This window comes from Cricetulus griseus (assembly GCF_003668045.3).
Source record: "Cricetulus griseus strain 17A/GY chromosome 1 unlocalized genomic scaffold, alternate assembly CriGri-PICRH-1.0 chr1_0, whole genome shotgun sequence".
NCBI lineage: Eukaryota > Metazoa > Chordata > Mammalia > Rodentia > Cricetidae > Cricetulus > Cricetulus griseus.
Window position 1 is genome coordinate 58,786,533 of NW_023276806.1, and position 15,047 is coordinate 58,801,579.

General features: G+C 48.1%; 1 protein-coding gene across 6 annotated transcripts in view; it reads left to right on the forward strand.

The window, feature by feature from the left end:
* The window catches only part of LOC100772072 (myomegalin), a 172,270-nt gene extending 168,070 nt beyond the window's left edge, over positions 1-4,200 (forward strand). For 5 of the 6 annotated variants that reach the window (XM_035451273.1, XM_035451270.1, XM_035451267.1 and 2 more), the window contains 4 exons: positions 44-187; positions 1,304-1,442; positions 1,665-1,711; positions 3,178-4,200. In XM_035451273.1, the coding sequence (XP_035307164.1) occupies positions 44-187; positions 1,304-1,442; positions 1,665-1,711; positions 3,178-3,219 (372 nt within the window). In that variant the 3' untranslated portion in view covers positions 3,220-4,200. Of the gene's footprint in view, positions 1-43; positions 188-1,303; positions 1,443-1,664; positions 1,712-2,493; positions 2,546-3,177 lie in introns of all 6 variants that reach the window. The other variant, XM_035451274.1, reaches the window with a different exon arrangement.
* The last annotated feature ends 10,847 nt before the right edge of the window (positions 4,201-15,047 follow it).

Here is a 15,047-nt window from a genome sequence, read left to right on the forward strand (position 1 = left end):
ATGGGATGCCCCAGTGATGGGGGTACCTGCCCTCTTTCTCCAGGTACCAGGTAACAAAAGCATCCGTGAGCTGCGGAGCAGCACCAGTGCCCTGAACCACACCCTGGAAGAGTCGGCATCTCTCCTCACCATGTTCTGGAGAGCAGCCTTGCCAAGCCAGCATGGGCCAGGACTGGTAGGCAAAGCGGTAAGAGGCTGGGTCTTTGGCTGGTTAAAACCTGCCTTTTCCATGCCAATATGGCCCTACTCCCAACTCCTCCAGCTTTCTTGATGGTCAAGGGTTATATGGCAGTTGGGATGGACAGGCTCTTCATGGAACATCGTGGAGGAAGACCTCTGAGCCAACGTGGCTGCCTTGCTGCAGCTCTAACACATTCTTTTCTCACCTTCCAACTCTTGATAAGACATCCAAGAGAAGGAAAGAATATAGGAAGTAGACATAATCAGCCTGGACACCCAGATTATGTCCAGTCTTGTACCCTGAAGTTTGGCCAAGCTTATCAAGAAACCTATTGACAATATGGCATTCTTCCTCCACCCCTAAGGTCCACCTGATCAAAAGATCATAGAATGTCACCATGAACATGAGAGCCTCTTATAGCCATGCTCTGTTGGTATCTCCGGCTCAAGCCTGGGAAAGCCAGCCACCTCCTGAAATCTGCTTGTCTCTCCAGCTATGGTTGGCAGACCCTTAGAGGTGTTCCAGCTGCAACTAACTGTTACTGATGTCTGTGGACCCAGTTACGCTAATTCAAGGTGTTTTCACATCTCCACAGTGGCAGATATTTCCAACTGTCCCACTGTCCTCTTCAGATATGACATCCCTGAACTCCTAAGTGTCACTAGACATAAGGAGTTCAGGAAATTCTACAGGACCAAACAGAGCTCTTGCTTGTGGTTGGGATTTTGTGCTGGCCTAGAGCAAGGCTCTCCCCAGCAGGCTTTGGTTTCTCCATGTCTCTCTTGTGGCCTGGTCCTCAGCTGTCTCCAGCTGGGATTTGAAAGTTTTGTTTGTTTGGTTTTTTGATAAAGGGTTTCTCTGCATATTTCTGTCTGTCCTGGAACTAGCTCTGTAGACCAGGCTGGCCTTAAACTCAGAGATCCACCTGCCTCTACATCTCAAATTCTGGAATTAAAGGTTCATGCCACCACTGCCCAGCTAAGATTTGAGAAGTTTTAAAGGAGAGAATTCAATACAAAATGTAGACAAGATGGATAGTATTCTGCTAGACCGTTAAGAGCTGCAAAGCACAGCATGTGTTTGGCCTTGTGAGTGTTGTCTGAGTCTATCCCTCTTCCTCAGGGACAGCTGATAGAGAAAGAAATCCTGGACCTGCGAGCCCAAGTGTCCCAGCAGGAACAGCTCCTACAGAAAACTAATGAACGTCTGAAGACAGCCAAGCAGAAGAAGAAGAACATGGAACAGTACATTGTGAACCACCGTAGGTGTCCCTGAGGGGCACATGGGAGCAGAGATGAGTAGTGACCAGAGGGACTTGAGAATGTTGAGGGAAGACACTGAGTAATGGTGGGTACAGAGGGAGGGGGTATGGCTAGCAATAGACTACACATTGAGTGAGAGAGAGAGTGTCTTAGGGCGCATATGCCAAGCAAGCCAGACTTAGCTGGTAATTTCCACATTGTGGGCTGTTTTATGTTTCCAGTGACCAGGACCCATGATGTCTTGAAGAAAGCACGGACTAATTTAGAGGTAAGGGCAACACAGCCACACTCAGCCACAGAGCCTGCCCTCAACCCACCACTGTCTGTCATCTGCGGGGCCCCTGGCTAGCTCTGACATCCTAAGAGGTTTCTGGTCCAGTGTAGGCCATGGCTCCTCAGCAAAGCCCACCCTACCTCACTCCCTGACCTCTCTGCTTGCCCTCATTGTGTTTTCATCTCTCCCTTTCACTGTAGATTTCACTGTAGCTGTGTGTGTGTGTGGGGGGGGGGTGAATAGGCTGGGGAAACAGAGCACAGGTGGCTCTTGAGGGCAGAGATATTTGAGTCCAACTATGAGGCCATTTGTGCACACTGGAGTTTCCTAAAAGCAGACAGAACCTTACAAATTGACCCCGCTGCCATTGCTGTGAGGTTGGGAGTATCCTTCTCTTTAAAGATCCCAGATGATCTTTGAGTCTCACTGATCTAGAAGGAAACGTGAAAATCAACACTGCCCCTAAGGGGGAAGACTCTCTCTCCCTGGCAGGTATTCTCCACAGTTACCTCAAATGCTAAGTGCTGGTCCTTTCCTGGGAAGCAGTGTGAGGGGAAACTTGGTATATGGGTTAAAGATCAGAAACGATTCTATGAACATAGACTCGACACTACCAGAGCCTCTGAGCAGATGCCCAGACAGCTCCTCATTGCATCTGCCTCAGTACAGGTGCAGAGGCCAGCATGGAAGGGGGTTGGGTCCTGATGTCGCTCACTCTTTTGTCTTGGTCTAATTCCTGCTCTCTGATGACTCCTTTCTTTCCCGAGCCCCTGTAGCACAGCTCTTACAAGATTGCCTCTGTGCAGCCATATTCCTGTCCCAGCAAAGGTAACCCAGCGGCCTCCAGCACCGCTGGCCCAGCCTGTGGACGCTTGCCTCTCCAGTTCCTAGGCCCCTAGGGAGGGCCTGTCACTAACTGGCTGTGTGGCTTTGGCTGGCCCCTTTATCTCTGAGCCTGCTGCCCCAAGTCTGTTATGGTAGAACCTGTCTTACATTATCTCCGAGGCCCTGATAACTACACCCCTCTCTGATAACTGGGACATGCATTTACCAGGGGGATTTCCTGCTGAATGTCCCCCCTTCTACAGAGGGCTTTCTGTGAGTGCTCATCTCCTGCTCAGCACTTCTTTTCTTGAGAGATACAAAAGGCCTTTTTGTTTTCTGTTCATTTGTTTGGTTCAGACCACTTGATTTGGAGCATGAACTGACTCCTGAAGGGAGAGTGATGGGGTCTGGCCACTCAGTGTCCAGTGGTGTAAGCAGGAAGAATCTGGGAGTGTGAAAGGCTTCCATCTAATCTGGGCTTTGGGAGCTTCTCCAGGCCAGCACTCCCCACCCCCGTGCTTGCCCTCCTAACCAGCTCTCAGACTCCTGGCTTCCAGCACATTTGCCTCTCATTCCAGCCTCCAGCAGGGTCTAATCACTCACTCTGACTAGATTTGTTTCCCTTTTGTCTGCAGGTGAAATCCTTAAGGGCCCGGCCACGCACCTCAGCCTTGTGACCCTTGCCTTCCAGGAGCCCCACAAGAAGCGAAGCCAGAAGCCCTTAAAACAGCAGGAAGGGTGGGCCTGCCCCTCTCTTGTGCAGCTGCCTATCTGCTGAGGAATACCTGGTTCCACTCCACCCCTGCTGGAGGTCCAGAAAAGGGCTCAGAGATGTGTCCACATGGGACAGGCAGGAAGGAGAGTGGCATCCTGGCAGCAGTGAATATGATTAGCTAAGGCCCACTGGGCCGGCACTAAGCAAAGCTGATGTAGACTGCACAGAAGGCCTTGTGGCCCTGCTTCTAAACAGCTTCAGTGGCATGGCACCCACCTCGTCACAGTTCTTGCCTCAGCATCTGTCCTCAAGACGGCCAACTCAGGGGAACTAGGACCTGGCTGCCCACAAATAGGATGTGTGGTTCCAACACCAAAGCTCCTCAGACAGTTGTAAAAGCACACTACTGAGCGGCAGTGCCCTGCTGGACAGTGTTGGGGTTCAGCAAGCTCCCCTCACAAACCCACTCTTGACCCAGGCCAGCCCTATGGGCCAAACCAGGTAGTACTTTGGTCTATACTACCACACTGGAGTTCTTTGAGTCTACACAGCAAACATGGTGACTTCTGGGTGCCCCATGCTTAGCCTATCACCTTCTGTTTCTTATATGATCTCAAGTTAAACTGGCTCCCTTAAATGTGCTGTCCCCCTATAATTCTAACTTCCCTCAGGGGGACTGGGGGCTGATGGCCACATCATACCTATTGAATGTCTAGCATAGAGCACACCTGTACCTCTTTTAATGGCATAGGCGAGGCTTGTTCTGTACTGAAGACTGTGTGTCTTCACAGTGCTCATATGATGTGGGTGTGTGTATAAATGTATAATATAGATAAATATGTTGCCATGGCCATGTGTTAAAGGCCATACTGTGCAGACAGGTGGGTGAGAGGATGCTACACAGTCTTTCTGATGGCTATTAAAGCAAACTGTGTATAAACAAGTTGTTCTCCTTAGCTTCTTGCTTCTGTACCAGTTCCTAGAATAAGGATATAAGAGTATGAAAGATGTAAACTGCCATCTGGCATCTCCATGTGTGTGTGCCTTTTCAGCTGGTCTCCCTGAGGCCCCCTGAGTTCAAACCCTAGTTTCCCACGAGGACCCATTTCCACTCCGACAAGATGAAAGAAACAATCATGAAGCAGGAAAAACTCGCCAAACTGCAGGCACAAGTGCACTTTGGCGGGAAAGGAACCACTTGCAGAAAGGTGGTGGTTCCCAGAACAGCCCAGCAGATGATAAAAAAAAAAAAAAAAAAAAAAAAAGTTCTCCTTAAAGAGCCTTTAACAGCCATAAAAGCTGAGGCTTCAATGGCAGCTCACACCTTCACCATCACAGCTCACACCTACACGATCACAGCTCACACCTGCACCTTCACAGCTCACACCTGCACCATCACAGCTCACACCTTCACCTTCACAGCTCACACCTTCACCTTCACCATCACAGCTCACACCTTCACCTTCACCATCACAGCTCACACCTTCACCATCACAGCTCACACCTTCACCATCACAGCTCACACCTTCACCATCACAGCTCACACCTTCACCATCACAGCTCACGCCTTCACCATCACAGCTCACGCCTTCACCTTCACAGCTCACATCTTCACCATCACAGCTCACACCTTCACCATCACAGCTCACACCTTCACCATCACAGCTCACACCTTCACCATCACAGCTCACACCTTCACCTTCACAGCTCACACCTTCACCATCACAGCTCACACCTTCACCTTCACTATCACAGCTCACACTTTCACCTTCACAGCTCACACCTTCACCATCACAGCTCACACCTTCACCATCACAGCTCACGCCTTCACCATCACAGCTCACGCCTTCACCTTCACAGCTCACGCCTTCACCTTCACAGCTCACATCTTCACCATCACAGCTCACACCTTCACCATCACAGCTCACACCTTCACCATCACAGCTCACACCTTCACCATCACAGCTCACACCTTCACCTTCACAGCTCACACCTTCACCATCACAGCTCACACCTTCACCTTCACTATCACAGCTCACACTTTCACCTTCACAGCTCACACCTTCACCATCACAGCTCACACCTTCACCATCACAGCTCACACCTTCACCTTCACCTTCACAGCTCACACCTTCACCTTCACAGCTCACACCTTCACCATCACAGCTCACACCTTCACCTTCACCTTCACCTTCACAGCTCACACCTTCACCTTCACCATCACAGCTCACACCTTCACTGTCACAGGCCACACACGCACTGAGACAAAGCAGTGACAGGTATGTTTCCTGCATCCTACACCAGCTTGGGGCAGACAGTCTGACTAGAGGAAGTAGACTGGTGAGTCTCTGCCAGTCTGAGGATGGGAAGCACCATTTGCTGCTGGAGAGGATGGTGATGATGAAGTCCCAGATCTGGTGAGGAATTTTCATGAGCTCCTAAGAGCCAGGCAAACTGAATTGAGACAACTTCTGAAGAAGGTGACACGTGCAGAAGTCAGGGGAGCTGCTTTTTTATATCATGACTGCCTTTTAAAATTCTTTTGTTTATGGATCTGATAAAATCTAGAGTTCTGATATTTTTAAACCCAAGCCTCCCTGGATACTGCAGCTATTTTCAGCTTTTGCTTATACACGGCTAATTATTTACAGCAAATTAAGCTGAAGAAGCCTGGAAATAAAATTTGGAAGGGGGTTAATAAAATTCTTTGCCTAGTTAGACAAAATATGAAAGATAAGCTGTCATTAGAAACTCAGAAGCAGAGCTGGAGAGATTGCTCAGTGGCTAAGAATACATGCTGCTCTTGCAGAGGACCCAGGGTCAGTTCCCAGCGTCCATAGCACACGATCTACAACCCCTATAACTCCAACTCCAGGGGGATCATGGCCTCACTGGGAAGTGGCAAAGGAGAGGAGGTAGGGCCTAGTTGGAGAAAGTGGGCCACTGGGGGCAGTTCCTTGTAGGCATTGGATCCCCTGGAGCTGGCACTGCAGATGGTTATCAGCCATCATGTGGGTGCTGGAAACTGAACCTGGATCCTCTGCAAGAGCAGCAAGTTCTCTTAACTGCTGAGCCATCTCTCTGCAGGCTCCTGCACTCATGTGTCCATGCCCACCACAACTACATACTTTTAAAACTAAACAAAACATCAGAGGCTTCTGTAATGTGAGCCTATAAGTTGAAGATATCTTTATTCAGATAAATACCAGCCAAACACAAGCCAGAGCGTGCAAGGAGCAGCAAAGCAAGGAGGCCAGAGTGAAGGGGTCCCCATGTGCTCATTGCCGCTTAAGAGCCTAGGTGGTCAAGGTAAGGTCAGGATGACATGTGTGGTCAGGCACACCTGTAGCCAGCCCTTAGGAGGCATGGTTATGGTGTCTCCCTACAGGCTTCAGTTTCACAGAATGAATGAGTTCTAGAGATCCAAAGGACAGCACTGCAACTGTAGTTAACGTTTTTCACACTAAAAATATGCAGACATTAGGTCAAAGTGTTGTCACCAAACACACACATGCACACACATACATGCACGCACACACACACACACACACACACACACACACACACACACTTGTGTACACGTGTGTGTGCTTGCTACTGATAATGTAGACACACTGGGCTAGAAGATGGCATTGGAGTCCCTGCAATCAGCAGGCTTCCTTGATACTTTTCCTGAAACCTCAGCTGCTCTAACTTTCTTGCATAAACCCTTCCCCAGTCATTCACCTTGGCAAACTAGTCCCTGATCACTTATTGTTACCTGTAACTCAGAAACTCATCATCAGCATCAGCATCAACACACAGAATCATCATCCAATAAGACCCTTCCATCAGCAATGTCAACACAATGAATCATCATCCAATAAGACCCTTCCATCATCAATGTCAACACACGTAATCATCATCCAATATGACCCTTCCATCATCAATGTCAACACACAGAATCATCATCCAATAAGACCCTTCCATCATCAATGTCAACACACGTAATCATCATCCAATATGACCCTTCCATCATCAATGTCAACACACAGAATCATCATCCAATAAGACCCTTCCATCATCAATGTCAACACACATAATCATCATCCAATATGACACTTCCATCGTCAATGTCAACACACGGAATCATCATCCAATATGTGTTACAATAAATCCTTCCACCAAAGCTGCCTGAGCCCTACAGCCACGTGGGCGGTCTCTGCCAGCTGCCTGAGTTCTGCCCGCCATGTGGATGGACAAAATAATACAGATTTATATTAGGTACAAATGCTGCTTGGCCAATGACTAGGATTTCTCATCTGCTAGCTCAGTATAAATTATCATAAATCTATATATTTTATAAGACTTATCTTATCGGACTCCTTCCATTGGCGCCCTCCCTTGCCAGTGGATCACATCACGATATTGGAGGATGCAAAGGGGAAAAAAAAAAGGGTAGACTTCCTGTTTTTCCTTGCTTAAATATGGGTCACCTTGCTATGTCACTTCCTGCCTGGATCACCACTTCTCTACTACATTTCCCAGAATCCTCTTTGACTCCTAGTCCTGCCTAACTTGCTGCTTCAAATATGACCCTTCCATCATCAATGTAAACACACGGAATCATCATCCAATATAACCCTTCCTCCACACATGCTCTCACATTGCATACATCTTGTTTTCAAGCTTAGGTAGGCCACTGCCTTGAAATGAGCCAAGTGGAACCACTTGATGACTATCTGGCTACTATTTAATCAGAGGAAAATTGTGCTATCTGTTAAGCCATCTAGCATATCCAATATCCTACCCCAACCCACCATCAGCTTCCACTACCTCCAGTCCCTAAGCCAACCCACTGTGAGTGGCCTTCTCTCCCTTAAAGTGCACTCGTGGGTAGTCCCTATCTGAATGCTACAGCTTCTGAACAATGCATGTAGTAGCCGTTGTAGAGATAGGGAAGAAGACGAAGGAAGGAATCAGCTTCCTGCCCACAATACAGTCAGCGTGCGGAAATCTGGAAAACTTCTATTCTTAGACTTGATTCAATCCAATTAGCTTCCCACGTCAGTCTTCTTCCTATGAGGCCACTGCCTGCTGTCCAGATGCCGAGCCACATCAGGTGGGAAGGTGAGCGTCGGGATACTCTAGCCTCTACCCAGGGTCTTTCTCCTCCCCTCCTCTTCCTCAGTCAGGCCTGGTCTCTGAAGGCTCCAGATGCAGTGTAGACAGGATAGCAGGTCAAAGGTCGATTGCTCCGTGGAGTGTCAGATGAGCTGAGCACCTGGAGGCAGCTTGGCGTAAGGAAAGCCTGTGGCCACTTCACCCAACTGAGCTTTAGGGTAGGATAATCAGCCACCCCGTGCCCCTGTCACTTGCTCTTGGAGGCCCTAATTGAAGGCTGTCAGGGTCACCTCAATTGAGGAGGTCCTGTAAATGTGACCAAGGAAGAAGGCCTCTCTCCCTTCCCTTAACTGCCTTAACTGGGTCAGCTATCATGCCTGAACTTCAGTTGGAAAATTGAATTCCCTAAGGTAGGACAGAAAGAAAAATACATAATTAAAACCCAGTAAATAAAAGGTTATTAGAACATTGACATATATGCTATGAGACTTTCTCCTGAATTCTTGAAAAGTAAGTTCTTGGCACTGTACAATAATTTTGAATGCTAATTATACCAGATGGGGTTGGGGGGCATCCTGGAGACCTGTGAATTCCAAGTGTTCTTGTACTTTACAGTTTCTTTTTCCCCTTGAATACTATCCAACATTAGTCAGGGTTCTCTAGAGGAACAGAACCTATAGAATGAATACATATACACACATACACAAGTTATTAGTTCCACTTACTTTAAAATAGTAACTACAGCTGTCTCTCTCACCTGAGGGACTGAGAACAGGTAGCTCACATGTGAGGGACTGAGAACCTGTAACTGAGGATGGGTGCTATCTTAAGGTTTCTTTCTGTTTTTCTTTTTCCTTTTTTTTTTTTTTTTTTTTTTTTTTGGTTTTTCAAGACAGGGTTTCTCTGTGGCTTTGGAGGCTGTCCTGGAACTAGCTCTTATAGACCAGGCTGGTCTCGAACTCACAGAGATCTGCCTGCCTCTGCCTCCCAAATGCTGGGATTAAATGCATGCACCACCACCGCCCGGCAATCTTAAGGTTTCTATTGCTGTGAAGAGATACCATGACCACGGCAACTCTTATAAAGGAAAAACATTTAACTGGGGCTGGCTTACAGAGGGTTAATCTGTTACTGTCATGGTGGCAAGCAGGGCAGCACAGAGGCAGACAAAGTGATGCAGAGGTAGCTGATGGTTTAATCCTGATCTAAGGATGAAAGAGTGAGCCACTAGGCCTGGCTTCAGCTTCTGAAACCTCAAAGCCCTCCCCCACTGACACACTTCCTCCAACAAGGCCGCACCTCCTAATAGTGCCACCCCCTTTGAACCTATGGGTGCCATTTTCCTTCAACCACCTACAGGTGCCTCAGAGTCCTAATCTGGTACCAAAACTTGAAGGGTTCCTGGGGAGCAGTTGGTCCTTGGTCCATGAAGGAAGTCTAGAAATGCTAGTTCTGATACCAGGAAGGTATCAGCAGCTGCAGCAATGTGGCAAAGCAACTTGGTCACAAGAGAGAAGGCCAGTTGCACAAAGGGCAGATGGCATTCCTTCTGCCGTACTCTTTCTGATCTGGGCTGCTACCAGAAGGCATGCCCATGCTTGGGAGGGATCTTCCTATATAACTAAGGCAACCATGCTAGTTCTTCAGTTGAGGATTCCTACGCAGGTGATCCTAGCTAATGGTGAGTTGACTTTAAAGCCATCACACCTGCACTGTGTCTACCCACCTTCCTGACTGTGAAATCCCTAAGGTATAATCAGTATGTATTTTTGAGTTCCTACTGTATGTAAGACAGCAGGTGGACCATGCTGGAAGGCAATGGCCTGATTGGGTGGGTTGAAATCAGTTGAGTCAACCGTCTATGTTTAGCCCTGTAATCATGCATGAGAGGCAGGCAGGAAGAGAGTGAGGCTGGGAACCATTGCTTCACTTCCTTGGCTTCCATGTTCCCCTGATTTTTACGAGATGAGGACTCAGCAGGAAATGTCTGACTTCAGTTGCTGCATTTGCCTGAGTTATGACTACAACAGACATGGCTGTGGTCACGGAGTGTATATGCCAACATGAAATGATAAGGACTTGATTAACCAGACTTGAAAGCTAGCCTCTCCCATCCCATCCATCTTTCAATTCCATGGGGATCATCAACGTCTGTTACATCATTTGAGGCAGGATCTAGACCCTCTCCCATGTATCTAGGCTGAAAGAGTATCCCTCCATAGGGAATGGACTCCCAAAGTTCACTTGTGCACTAGGGATAAATACTGGTTCCACTGGCATAGACCCCATAGACTGCCCAGGTCACCCATGTTCAGGGGGCCTGGTTCAGTCTTATGCTGGTTTCCCAACTGTCAGTCTGGGGGCTGTGAGTCTGTTCCTATTTTCATTGCAGACATTTAAAATCACTTAATCCTTTATAACTAATAAACTAACTCACAAAACAAAAAAAACAAATGAGTCTTTAAAAAAAATCAAGGTCATGTCATTCTTGGCTGCACAGTGACGCTAGAGTCAGACTGGACTTCATGAGAGGGAAAAGGAAGGAAAGAAAGAGAGGAGCCTGAAGGCAAGAAAGTGGCCTCTCACTGGGCAGTGGTGGCGCTCACCTTTAATCCCAGCACTCGGGAGGCAGAGGCAGGCTGATCTCTGTGAGTTTAAGGCCAGCCTGGTCTGCAGAGTGAGTTCTAGGATAGCCAGGGCTACACAGAGAAACCCTGTTTCTCCAGGACAGAACCATACATTTCCTCAGAAAACCTCATCCACACCTGATGTGGGTGGTTTTGATGAAATCAAAAACTTCTGAGACGGTGCTGTAAAAACCACCTACTTTGAACCGATGCTATGATTAGAAGGAACTAGAGAACCTGAGAGGAGAATATGCATTGTGTGTTCTTTGCACTGTGGTGAGACCTGGGCCTGGCACCTAACAACACCCAGGAAGTGTTCCATGAAGAGGTCCTGGGGGATCAAAAATGTCACTAAGTCAACTAAAGAAATGGCTCAGTCACTAAGACTGTTTGCTGCTCTTGCCGAAGATCAGAGTTCGGTTCCCAGTATACAAGTGAGATGCCTTGTTGCATGAAAAATAAAAGTCCCAGGAAGAGACACTGGCGTTCAAACTTCAAGCTGAATATTAGAAAAGCAAAGTAGATGGCCACTAGCTCTTACCACTGCCTCAGTGGTAATGAGGCTGATCCTGCTGCCTCTTAGCGTGGCTAGAGAATCCTGAGATTGAATGCTCCCCCCCCCCTCCGTGACTGGAGAATGAATGCCTGACACTGACTACCGAAGACCCTGCCCCACGTTTTATATCCCTCTAGTGCTGGGATTAAAGGTGTGTGATCCCAGGTCCTGAGATCATCTTTTGTGTGAGCTGTTTCTCTTTAGGACTGGATCAATCTTGTGTAGATCTGGGTGGCCTTGGACTCACAGAGATCCATCTCCCTCTTAATCCTGAGTCCTAGGCTTAAAGGTGTGTGCCACCACCTCCTAGCTTCTGGCTACTGGGATTAAAAGTGTACATTACCACTGCCTGATCTCTATAGATTGAGGATGACTTTGCTTTCTGAATCTTCAGGCAAGCTTTAATAAATCATAAATAATATATCACTGCAGTGGCTCACAGTTGCCTGTAACTCCGTCACCAGAGGATCTGACACCTTCTTACGCACAAATAAAAATAATAATTAAATATTAAAATAGCAGATTCCCACTTAGTCCTTCTGAGTGTTAATCCAAAAGAGTGCCAGAATTGGAGAGTCTGAATCTCAAAAGTGTGTATTCTTTAAAACCTTCCTACTGGTGGTTGAACCAAATTTCCCTGGAAAATTTAGAGGGTGCCATCTGAAATGGGATTGCATTTTCCACCTAGGATGGTGTCGGATGAGGGTGGGGGCAGCGTGAAGCATGTGGAAGAGTGGTTCCAGAGTGAGAAGGGAGCTAAAGGAAAAGAGGAGGGCAAGAGGACTGAGAGGATGGGGAGGGGCCAGGGTAGGGCTGCATAGAGTACTGTTCTCTCCTTAGGTCCAATGCTCTGCTCCCGACCACCACTCTGGAGGTCGTCCATAGCATGCCAAGGTCACAGTGTGATATGTAGGAGCTGTGGCTTCCACTGCCCTGTCATTTTCATTCTTGGGTTTGGCAGCTCTCAACTCTGTGAGCAGCTCTTGGCTCATCCCATCATGGGGATTCGGCATTCAGAGTCTCCCAGAGGCCCCGGGAGACAGCAACGTGGAGGCTGCAGGCACCAAAAGGTGGGAAAGAGACCATAGCTGGCTGAGAACCTATACCGCCTATACCTTAGTCTCTAATTAGGGCGACCCTCGCTTTTCTTTGGATATACCCGCCCGGGGGGGGCGGCCTCACTGAGGACCTGGCCTAGTGAAGCTGCATTTTGTGAGCTGTCTCCAACAGTCCGCCAGGGGGCGCCCATACCCTTGTCCCGGGGACTCTGCAGGGAAGGTTGTGAAAATTTCTTAAACTTGGAGAGTAGATTTCGCCTTTCACAGCAGGATCTTGCCTGTTTGAGGCTCACCCAAAAGTTCGGGACAAGAGAAAGTCGTTCCTTCTCATCGTCTCAGACTGTAGCCCATCCTACGTTGAACCTCTCTCCTTCTCCCCATCCTCCCTTCTCTTGGAAAAAGAGAAGTGTGTAGGAGCACAGGCGATGGAGAACTGAACCAAGCTGTGGAGAATGTGACAAGGAAAAGGCAGAAAGGAAACCAAGTGGAAGTAGAGATAAAAGACCCGAAAAAGCAGGAGGGGAGGAAGGAAAGTAGCATGGAAGGGAAGACCCGGATGCAGCAAAGTCCAAATTCTGCTCTAAACAATATCAACTGCCTAAAACGCCCTTCTTTGTGTCCGGTCCCAAAAAAAGGATTTGATCTCATTCGGGGATTTAGGTACAAACCTAAAGAACAGGCAGAGAGGACGTTTGCGGGGGCGACTACTCCTGTGAGTCTATCTCGCTTGGATCCAGTCTGGCAAGTTTAAGCGCTTGAGGAGGAAACTCTTGGAGGCCAAGCATGGATTCACTTACCTACAGCCAACTGAAAACAAGCTGGGCATGGTGTAATGGTGTGCACTCTAGACTGGGGATCTGGCGATCAGAGTTCAAATCTTAGTGTGACATTTTCTTTTAGGGAAACCAAAGCTGCTGTCTTATTGGGAAGCCGGCCAGGAGTGGCTTTGAAGGCAAGCCCGCTGTGCTTCCCCTCCGAGCCCGGTGGTTCAGGAGGCAGGGAAATTTCCGAGTCAGGAGCTGCAGTGATTCCAGGGTCCTTGTTGCTCCTCTCTACCATTTGTGACCCAAAAATGTATCCCTCAGGAGTCCAGATCCCAGTAATGCGGTTCTCAGTTCCATGGAGTCTATTGAGGACGTTGCTGGCCAGTACATCTTTGCAGCATGTGTGTGTGTGTGTGTGTGTGTGTGTGTGTGTGTGTGTGTGTGTGTGCGCGTGTGTATTATATTATACATTATATAGGTGAACTGCATATACTGTTTAAGCTTGTTGAAAGCACACCTTGGGAGTGAAGAGGGCTCTCTTGATCCAGCCTCCAGAGTGATTATTTCCTGTCCTGCGATGGCTAGCTACCTCATTTTGGAAATTACCTAGATGTGATTGTCCTGTGGACATGTCTGTGGGTCATTGTCTTGATTGTTAATTGATGTAGGAGGACCCAGCCCACCGTGGGCAGTTCTGCCCCTAGGCAAGTGTGCTTGGGCCGAATAAGAAAGCTGAACCAAACCAAGCCCGAGAGCAAGCCAGAAACAGCTTTCCTACGTGGTTCCTACCTTGAGTTCATGTCTTGGTTTTTCTCAATGATGGAACAAACCCTTTCCTCCCCAAGTTGACTGTGGTAAGAATGTTATATCCCAGCAACAGAAAAGCAGACTAGAACACCCCCAAGATGTCTGTCCTGGAGCAGGCTGCTCCCCTCACCCCCTCAGATTCCAGTAGCTGACTTGGGGGATGGGGTGTTTACCCAGTGTCAGAATTTGGTAAAGCTCAGGGTGCAGTCACTGTCCACCGAGCCACTATGGATAGGACTCCACTGGTAGCTAGAGGAGCCAATGAGAATGAAACTAAGTGCTGAGCATTAGTTTCATTAGTGCAGGAGTTACCACCTTGAGAGAGGAAACCCTGGTACTAAGACAGTGGTTCTCAGCCTTCCTAATGCTGCGACCCTTTACTACACAGCTCCTCATACTGTGGTGATCCCGGCCATTAGATTATTTCATTGCTACTCCATAACTGTAATTTTGCTACTGTAATGAATTATAACGTAAATATTTGTGTTTTCCGATGGTTTTAGGCGACCCCTGTGAAAGAGTCATTGGACCCCAAAGGGGTCACGACCCCATAGGTTGAGAAGCACTGGTCTAAGAGGTTAAGGAACCAGAGAAGTTTACTTTCTGGAGACACACTGATCCACTTATGAGGGGCTGAAGCCCTTTACTCGCAGGAGACCTGTCCGTTTACACGCTCCAGGGTACCTGGAGTAGGGGACTCAGCCAGTTCCGGCCCTCTTAGCCATGGAGTTGGGACCTTTTTGCCTCCCTTGCTTCTCTCAGCCACCTCTGCTGGGCCCTCCCTTTTCTTTTCGGATCCCAGGCTGAACTCTCTAAAACAACAGTTATCCTTTTCAGTACTTCGTAACTACCCAAAATTCCAACCACAGGAAAAC